The sequence below is a fragment of the Pempheris klunzingeri genome, chromosome 4 (genome assembly GCF_042242105.1).
Source record: "Pempheris klunzingeri isolate RE-2024b chromosome 4, fPemKlu1.hap1, whole genome shotgun sequence".
NCBI lineage: Eukaryota > Metazoa > Chordata > Actinopteri > Acropomatiformes > Pempheridae > Pempheris > Pempheris klunzingeri.
The window spans coordinates 1798879-1808398 of NC_092015.1; the positions used below are offsets into that span (position 1 = coordinate 1798879).

Genomic DNA, 9520 nt, shown 5'->3' on the forward strand with positions numbered 1-9520 from the left:
TGTGAAACAAGTGGGTTTCAGACACTATTCGACATCCCAACAAGCACTTTAAATGTCAAATGCAGGAAAACTACAAAAACACGCACAAAGCTACAATAACTGAAAAATACCTGATGGGAAATTAGCTGAAGAACAAACTGTGAACCAACACGTCTTAAATCTGAAGTCTCTCTCTCTCTCTGCAGACTCTGTCAGGCTGGTGAACTCGACTCATCTGTGTTCAGGCAGAGTGGAGGTGAAGCTGAACGGGTCGTGGTCCTCCGTGTGTGAGGATGACTTTAACCAGAATGATGCACATGTGGTTTGCAGACATCTTGGCTGCGGGGCTCCTTCTGTCCTCCAGGGGGTGCCGTATGGACGAACGGAGGCACCGGCGCGGAACCAAGAGCTTCACTGTGAAGGCAAAGAGTCTGCTCTGCTGGATTGTGACAGCTCAGCTAGAAACACCTGCTTATCTGGCAAAGCCGTTCAACTCACCTGCTCAGGTAGAAGTGGAGCTCCAGCTCTGGTTTGAAGTTCTAGTTTAACAAATTTGAGTTCATCTGTGTTTACTAATTACTCTTGTCTGCTCAGAGCCTGAAGATTTGCGGTTGGTGAGAGGAACCAGCCGCTGTGCTGGTGAGCTGGAGGTGGAGAAACAAAGAGAGTGGAACAGAGTGGATGACCAAATGTCCAACTGGAACCTAAAGACGGCAGATGTAATATGTCGACGACTGGATTGCGGCTCTGCTGTTTTAACGGGTCGGACAAAGGCTCCCACTCACGCATTTATATGGTGGATTAGATCAACTTGTCTTCAGTCCGAGTCTGTAGTTAGGCCGTGTGTATTTTCAAGGAAGGACAACTCCATTTTCAACCTGGAGATCACGTGCTCAGGTAACATTAGAGAGAAGTACACTCCACCTGACAGAAGGGCGTAGGAGAGGAAAGAGTCAGGTAATTCATTCAGCCACAAAAGGAGCACATGGCAGAAAAGTTTGGATTGAGTTTTCCGGCCAGTGGGGCGCGTTGTTCCTCGGTTGGAGTGTCTGCTCTATGGGCTAAGCATTAATGACTTGATTCTAATGTGAGCAGCAGCAGGGAGCCAGTGGACAGCAGTGAAAACTGGGGTGAGATGAGTTGTCTTTGGTTGGTTGACAACCAAATATACCGCCATGTTTTGGACGAGAGCAGACTCTGTTGGAGAGAGCGAGGCGAAGCTCAGCTTGATACTAATGTTGTGCTGAACAGAAGGCCTGGCTGGGAGAGCTCCAAGAGTTCAGTCTTAGGGGATCGAGTTGAAAGTGGGACTACGTCATCCATTTTGAGGCATCATCGGCGAGGCAGGCCAAGATCTGCATCACGACACGGGGGTGTATGATGGCAGTCAGAGCTGGGTATCATCGGCATAGCGATGTTAGGCGAAACCATGTGAGCAGAGCATCTGACAAAAGTGTGGTCATCCAGCTAAGTGGCAGGATAAAGAATTGTGCCCCCTCATTAACTACTGACATTTTCCCAAACATAGCCACCAGCAGGGGGAGAGAACTGCTCTGACTAACACACACAGGCTTTGTCACGTCATGCTGTGGCAAATTCCTCCAGCAAGAGTTTCACTGACTTCTGGTTTGGTTGCATAAAGTCAAACTTGGCAACTTATAAGTGAGTGGATACAACCATGCCGTGCTATTCTGACTATCTTAAACCATTAGAGGGCAGTTTGGGTCATCCAATGCTTAATCCAGGCGTCACCAACACACAGTTACCTTCATCTACCGCTCTTGAGACCATTTTTCTTGCTGCCACATTATCACAGTCTCTCTGAACGCAGACCAGAAGGGACTCTGCATGGTTGGTTACAATAATCCCAACATTACCGGCCTGCAGTAGCTGAAAGAAGAGGACAGAAGCTGATGTGTGACGAGTGTCTGCATGTCAAGAGCCACAGCAGTATAACGTGAATGCAGCTGTCAAGCGAGCGCAATGCTGATGTGACGGCTTCCTCAGTGCAGGAACATTAAAATGATCCACTCCTTCCATTCCACACATCAAAAAGAGTTTTGGTCGATAGATCAGATGCAATAAAGTTTTACACTTTTAAACTTTTGTTTTTCTTTTCTCTCCACAGACTCTGTCAGGCTGGTTGATGGGAACAGTCTGTGCTCTGGCAGACTGGAGGTGAAGTCTGACCAGCTGTGGTCCTCAGTGTGTGAAGATGGCTTCGACCTGCTGGACGCAGAGGTGGTCTGCAGGGAGCTCGGCTGTGGGGCTCCTTCGGCCCTCCAGGGGGCGCTCTATGGAGAGGTGGAGGCTCCGGTGTGGTCTAAAGAGTTCCAGTGTAACGGCCGTGAGTCTGCTCTCCTGGACTGTAGACAATCAGGCTCAGCTAGAGACACCTGCTCACCTGGCAAAGCTGTCGGTCTCACCTGCTCAGGTAGAAGAGCCACATATTAATTTGGCTTAATCTCTATTGCAATGCAAGTTACTTCATATCTTTCACTAATGACTCACTTGTATCTGCTTTAGCGCCTGATGAGGTCCGATTGGTTGGAGGGGCCAGCCGCTGTGTCGGCAGACTTGAAATGAAGCACAAGGGGGACTGGAGACCCGTCGCCGATCACTCCTCCAACTGGGACCTGTTGTCTGCAGCCGTAGTGTGCAGACAACTGGGCTGCGGCTCTGCTCTCTCAACAGACAGAAGGAATGATACACACCAGCCAGCTGCGTGGATAATCTCATCTTTCTGTGGTCCGTCTGAGTCTGCACTCAGGGAATGTGGATTAATATGGTCTAATTCCTCCAATAGCAGGCTGGAAGTCAACTGTTTAGGTAACACTGTCAATGGCAACAACTTCAACAGGAATCCTTAATCCATAATCCTTTTCCTAACTACTGAGTGTAAACCAAAATATTTTAGGGACTCCATCATGTTCCTCCCAGTATCTCTGCAGCACACCAACTTTCTTTAGTTTGAATCCTCCTCATGTCTCTTTCTCTCCTCTGTTAACCCTCAGACAAGCTCACAATGATAAGAAACTTTATCTATAATGCACCTTTCAAATAACGCATAAATAAATAAATAAAAGACATTTAAAGCACACAGAGAAAAACAAAAACAAACTAAAAGCAGTCAAACTCAACACATGAAATCACACAGAGAGCAAAACATTCATGGATTTGCAGAGAAGCGATAAAAAAAAAGAAAGGTTTTTAAAAGATGAGACCGTTTGCAGCCCTGATCTCCTCTAGCAGGTCATTCCACGCTCTGGCAGCTCTGAATGTCACCTTTGTCTATCAATTCGGGCCTTGGAACAATAAAGAACGACGCATCACACATCATCACACATCTCAGGGCGATAAGCGATGCCATAAATCTGCTGGATCACTTGGGGGCGAGGCCTCTCAGGGCTTTGTAAGTGATCAGTAATATCTTAAAATCAATTGTAAAACCAGCATTGTGTTAAATAAGAGTTCCCTTTTGACAGTCAACTGGATAAAGCAGTGAGACGGTGACATATGATGAGTGGGCTGTTTATTTAATCCTCGCCTGATGTATTTCAGTGTCTTTGTACCACTGAGGGCCTGTTGACAGACAGATCTCCTTCTGTCTCCAGACTCCATCAGGCTGGTTGATGGGAACAGTCTGTGCTCAGGCAGACTGGAGGTGAAGTCTGACCAGCTGTGGTCCTCAGTGTGTGAAGATGACTTCGACCTGCAGGACGCAGAGGTGGTCTGCAGGGAGCTCGGCTGTGGGGCTCCTTCGGCCCTCCAGGGGGCGCTCTATGGAGAGGGGGAGGCTCCGGTGCGGTCTACAGAGTTCCTGTGTGATGGCCAAGAGTCTGCTCTGCTGGACTGTGGGAGCTCAGACTCGGCTGCAGACACCTGCTCGTCTGGCAAAGCTGTCGGTCTCACCTGCTCAGGTAGGAGAGGAACGTCAGCTTTGATTGATTTGAAATGACTTATTATTTCTTGTATTAACTACCCTCCTGTCTCTGTAGAGCTCGATAACATCAGGCTGACAGGGGGAGCCAGTCGCTGTGATGGCACGCTGGAGATGAAGCAGCACGGAGAGTGGAGACCGGTGGCCGACAGGGTCTTTGAGTGGGAACAGAAGTTAGCACCTTCAGTGTGCAGACAGCTCACCTGTGGTTCTGCTGTTTCAGCAGAAATCAAAGACACTTCAGGTGAAACTGTGTGGTGGATCAGACGCTCTTGTGTCCAGTCTGATTCTACGCTGCGGGAGTGTTTACAGCTTCCGTCTTCAGCTACAAGCTACACCAATCTGGAGGTGCTCTGCTCAGGTAACCCTGAACAGTGACGGCCACATCTTTCACTTTCTCAATAACAGGTTGCTCACCTCTGTACTATTCCCCATTTTCCTGCTAATCAACAAATTCTGTCACCTTAATGCCCCCCCACTCCCACTGTGCTCACAGGTTCTCTGGCTCAGCCAAACATCTCCTTTTCTACCCACTTTGAGGAGCTTTCTGAAGCCAATCATCAGGAGCCTCAGGTGGAGCTGGGCTCCAGGTTCATCATCAGCTGCTCCTTCCTGCCTCAGTACCCAGGAGGCTTCTTCCAGCTGATCCTGACCACCTCAGCCACGTCACAGAGCTCCACCCTGCCTGCCGTCGGTCACTCTGCCCATTTCCAGTTCCCTGCAGCAGACCACAGCCACCAAGGGGAGTACCGCTGTGTGTATCGCATCTACGCTTTCTCCCAGAACGTCTCCTTCGAGAGCCAGACACTCTACGTGGCCGTCTCAGGTAACCTCACAGAGAAACTTAGTTAAACAGGGAAATGTGACACAGTGCATGCAGACTTGGAAGTGTTATGTGTCTGAATCAGATAAAAAAAGTCTTGTTTCCAGCTGCAGAGCAGATTCTGAATGACTGAAGGGATGAAGAATATGCAAACTGTAATTAATTATCAGTTTCATATAAAGCTGGGCTGAAGTGAATTCTCAGAAGGATGAACTGCATTTTAAATGAAGTTATTGTTAGCTTATAAAATTGGATTATGTTTATTTGAGCACCTGGCAATCTGAATCAGACAGTTTATTGAATTACTCGTCTGCATGAAAACATATTTAGTGTTGATGAGATTAAAACAAGGTGTGGTTTTAGCTCAGGGTGGATCAGTGGATCAGTTCAGCCTGTCAGCATCATGCATACAGCAGAAAACAGCTCGCTGAGGAATTCATCCAGCTGAAGTGAGCAAACACAGATCCAACTGGAATTAATCAGCAATTTTCTGCTACAGCACAGCGTTCATATCTGCTCTGCCACTGCTTACAACACTGTGTCTGTCCAGGCTGAGCTCCAGCAGGAGGACGTGTTTACTCCTTATTTTATCATAACAGAATAATTAACAACACATTTATAAAACATACACATTATTTTTGACTGCAAAAAGGCTGCAGACTTACACTCTGAACTTGTTCTTGTCTTTGCTGCAGTGGTTTAGAAGTACAGGAAGCACAACAAGCACTTAAGTTAAAAACGTTTCCGTTATATAAATGTCTCTATCGAACTTCACTGTCACCGTTTGATGACGCCACAGATGAAACACCCGTCCATTCTTTTTTAACGAAATCAATATGGAGTCAGAGTTTCTGGGAAAAGCTGCCGTAAACACTGCGAAAGGAGGAGGATAGTTACTTTGGCTGAAACAACAAGGAAAGATTGATGATGACTGAAGATGTAACAACAAAAACAAGTGCAAATCCAAAGAAAAAGAAAAGTGGATCTCTTTGGACCTCTCACACCGAACACATCTACAAGTGTGTCACAAACAAAACAGAGATCTTTGAGACTGTAACTTTTACAAACACAAGGTGTGGAAGCTGATGTAATGATTGTGAATCTGTCGCAGCCCCTTTAACAGATCTGGTCATCAGAGTGCTTGTCCTGCTGCTGATTATGAAGTTCTTTGCTGCCCTGCTGTTCTTTGTCTTCTACTGCAAGGTACTACACACCAGTGTACTTCTTAATCACAGGCTGGTTTGTGATGTTTCACATGAAAAGCTTCCCAGTGGCGAACAGAGACAGGATCTCTCTCTCTCTCTTTTTTTTGTGGTGGGCTTTTAATTTAAAAGAAAACGCTGTGTTTGAGTGATTATAACATAACAGCAAAAATAAAAAAGCAGATGAAGTAGGAGATGATGAAATATTGTTGTCATGATTAATTAGAGCTCTAGAAATGTGCATTAAAGTGAAATGACCATTTGAGCCATGGAGTACAGGTTATTACAGCCTCAAGAATTGATTTATTTGGGAATTAATGTTAGTGATCAGCACCAAAATTTTGTTTTTTCTGCAACCAAATGTCTGGGACCTCTGCAGAACTTATGCTGAGTACTTAACATATATAGATTTAGAGACGGTATTTCTATTGTGTGAGTTTAAGAAAATTCCCTGTGATGTTTCCGTAGAGCAGCAGAAGGCGGACGCCAAGACGAGAGGACAACATTACGCTGGATTACGTTAATGACGCCAGAGAAAGCCTGAGGGAATAGGCAGGAGCCACCAAGACAGAGTAACAGCGTGTCAAAGAGTTTAACGGAGACGATTCAGTAACATTTAAACCTTTAACGTTGTGCTTTATTACTTTATTCTTCTATAGGCCTCATATTAAAAGCTTTCCAGTGGTTCATAAGACATAATCCTGGTTTTTATATTGAAATTTACAGGCCTGCAGAGACCTGCAACAGCATGAAATATGTTTTATTATTATCGTAGCTGATTATAATGACAAGAGCAACATGTTGTTGTTCTATTTAATCTGCTGAGTGACAAAACTTTAAGTTTTTGTAGTTGATCACAACTATATTCTTTGAATGATGGTGTTTTTGAAGGGAACGTTAACCATAAAGAATATATTAAAGAATATTATGATGCCTCTGCTGATCAGTAAAATGTATTACAATCAATAAAGCTTGTGTGTCTGATTCTCCTGTTATTATAGAGCATCTGCCTTTATGCAGCATGCAGTGACTGCTGGCCAGTAGTGTTTCTGAATTCCTGCTAAATTGATTCTTTTCCTTTTGGCCGCCTCTTGGTGAGTAAAGTCAACACACAACAGCCCAGAACAGCAGTAATCAAATGCACGACCATATCTGACGTTCTTTAAAGCAGCCACAGTTGATTTCTCAGCAAAACAAACTGTAAACACAACATCTGGCACATTATCACCTTACGAGCCCATTTAGACATCCAGCAGATACAAAAGCAACATTATCATTAATTTGCATTCGTGTTTTTCTGGCCATGAAAATCTAATATTCGCTCTACTTTGACCTTCACCAACTCCAACCAAGTCCTACTCCCTCCACCAGATAGTCTCTAACCTCGAATGCCCGGTGTTTAATGGTGAGATGAAAACAGCTGTGAGATGGAAAACGGCCTAAAACTATGTATGTTTCAGCCTGAATTATATTATCTATTAACATAACGAGGTAATGCTAATTAACACACCTGGCAAGTACTGAATACATCAGTAACACGTTCACTGACGAGGTATTCAAAATATCCAATTTCACAAGCCACTACTTTTTATGGTTTAGGCACCGGCAGCACGTTTAGGGGAAGATCATAGTTTGTATTCATGCAGAAAAAGTCAGCAGTGACTTCAGACATACATTTTATTAGCATTTAAATAACTGTAAACTAACCCCGACCAACTCCTTGCGACGCCTGTGTGGTTTGATTTGCTCAAACAAACGGTGCCTCTGAACAAAGTACAGGCAGATATTACCTTTCCCTCAAAATCTTCTATTACAAATACATATACGTGAATAAACATACTCTTTAGGAGACAGGAGACATATCATAATGTGTTTCGTATGATAAGAAGCCTTCTTGTCACTTCACTGTTTGCTAAATTGAGATGATCTGATGGAAGATTCTGCTACAACCAGGTTAAAAGTGCCAAATAAACTATTTAAAGCCTCACTGAAGGTGTCCCAGGCACAAAAAGTCCAATATTACCACCACTGAGGGACCCAGTCAAACACTGAAGCTCCTTTGTACGACATCAAAAATGTATGTCGCAAAGAGGAAGATGAGCTTTTCTTGTTCCTGACAGGCTGACATGTTTGGAGACGTTTGTGAGGAGTGACGGTGATATTCAGCACCGCCTGTCATCGTTAAAAGTCCTCTGCAAGCTGCAGATTCAGGCAATCTGAAAATATTTATCACTGTGTCACCGTGACGAGGAAATTCTGCTCCTTGCATTTAAAACTGACAATCACAATCAGTTGTCTTGTTTAAAGCACGACACAGAAACACAAACGGAGCACTGAAACATGGCACCGCGAACGACCTGTCAACAAGACGACACACAATACAAATGGAAACGAATTGAATCAGAGAGAAAAGTCTTTTTGTTGAGACAAGATTGTGCAAAAGAGATCGGCAGGATCGCTTCCGTCAATGAGTCCCAATGATTGCTAACTTTTAAAACCTTTTGTGGTGCATGTCTGACTTTCACAAGGTCATCAGAAAAGTATGCTGCTGTGAAATAGTTCAACATTTTGGAAAATACACTTCTTTGCTTTCTTAGGAGATCAGCACTGCCATGTCTGTACGTCGAAGATACACCTGTGTGATAAGATTCAGGTGTGTAATGGTTTTGTTACGTAAAGAAGGAGGCAACAGACTTTGCTGGAACAAATGGAGCAGCTGCACAGAACTGTAAAATAAGAAAATAAAACTTTTAGCATGTTATCAGAAATACTGTCATGAATGAAGCTTACAGATAAAATCTTCATCATTTAAAAAAATAAGGTGTCATCAAACAATGCATTTGTATAAAAAGCAAATAAAAAAACAAAACAAAACATTATTTCCCCCCCTGCTGCGAGTCAATCAAACAGTTAATCAGTTAATAACATGCTTCTGTCAAAGGAAGAGGAAGATTGAAGGCGAATAAGAACACGTACACTTTTTTTTTTCCAAGAAAAATACCTTTTTATTTCATTATAAATCCACATAATTGTATCTATGAAAGCATAAAATCCCCATTTCGCATGTTGAGTTTTTTTTTTTTCCTTCTTATTGTGGTCATTTGTTTTGTTATAATCAAAGTAAATCATGGGTATCAAACCATCGAAGACTGTAAGGTGTATGTCACATACAAACACAGACACTGTCAAACGGCAAAGGGGGAGCGTGGGGGAGGGCGGGGACGGGACAGCGCAAGTTCTGCCGGCCACTGTTTGAAATCGCTTAATGCAATTAACGATCTTGAGCGCCAGCTTTTAGTAATAGGAACACTTATGGTCGAGTTCACCATTGTTTAGTACGAGTACAGTTGCTTCCCGTTGTCAAACAGAACATCAGAAACCACCATTTTCACCATCAAATGTAGAGCCAGGCGTCTGTGCTTTAAGTTTGGCTTTGAATAAATCCTCGCTGGCGTTCCTCAGGGCTCCATTCTCGGGACACCAAGGTTTTCTTTTTTTTTTTTTTTTTCTTATATTACTCCGACATCGAGAGAACCAATCCACCATGGACGCAAACACACTGATTATTTCAACATT

General features: G+C 43.9%; 1 protein-coding gene across 1 annotated transcript; it reads left to right on the forward strand.

Annotated features, from left to right (window-relative positions):
• The first annotated feature begins 353 nt into the window (after nt 1–353).
• On the forward strand, nt 354–6772 carry LOC139200080 (scavenger receptor cysteine-rich type 1 protein M130-like). Its single transcript, XM_070829311.1, has 10 exons — nt 354–485; nt 576–698; nt 801–876; nt 2108–2413; nt 2506–2808; nt 3594–3899; nt 3978–4280; nt 4416–4745; nt 5854–5945; nt 6413–6772. Exons 1-10 carry the CDS (start codon nt 354–356, stop codon nt 6494–6496), a joined length of 2055 nt encoding a protein of 684 aa, XP_070685412.1. The 3' UTR covers nt 6497–6772.
• Nucleotides 6773–9520: the final 2748 nt, after the last annotated feature.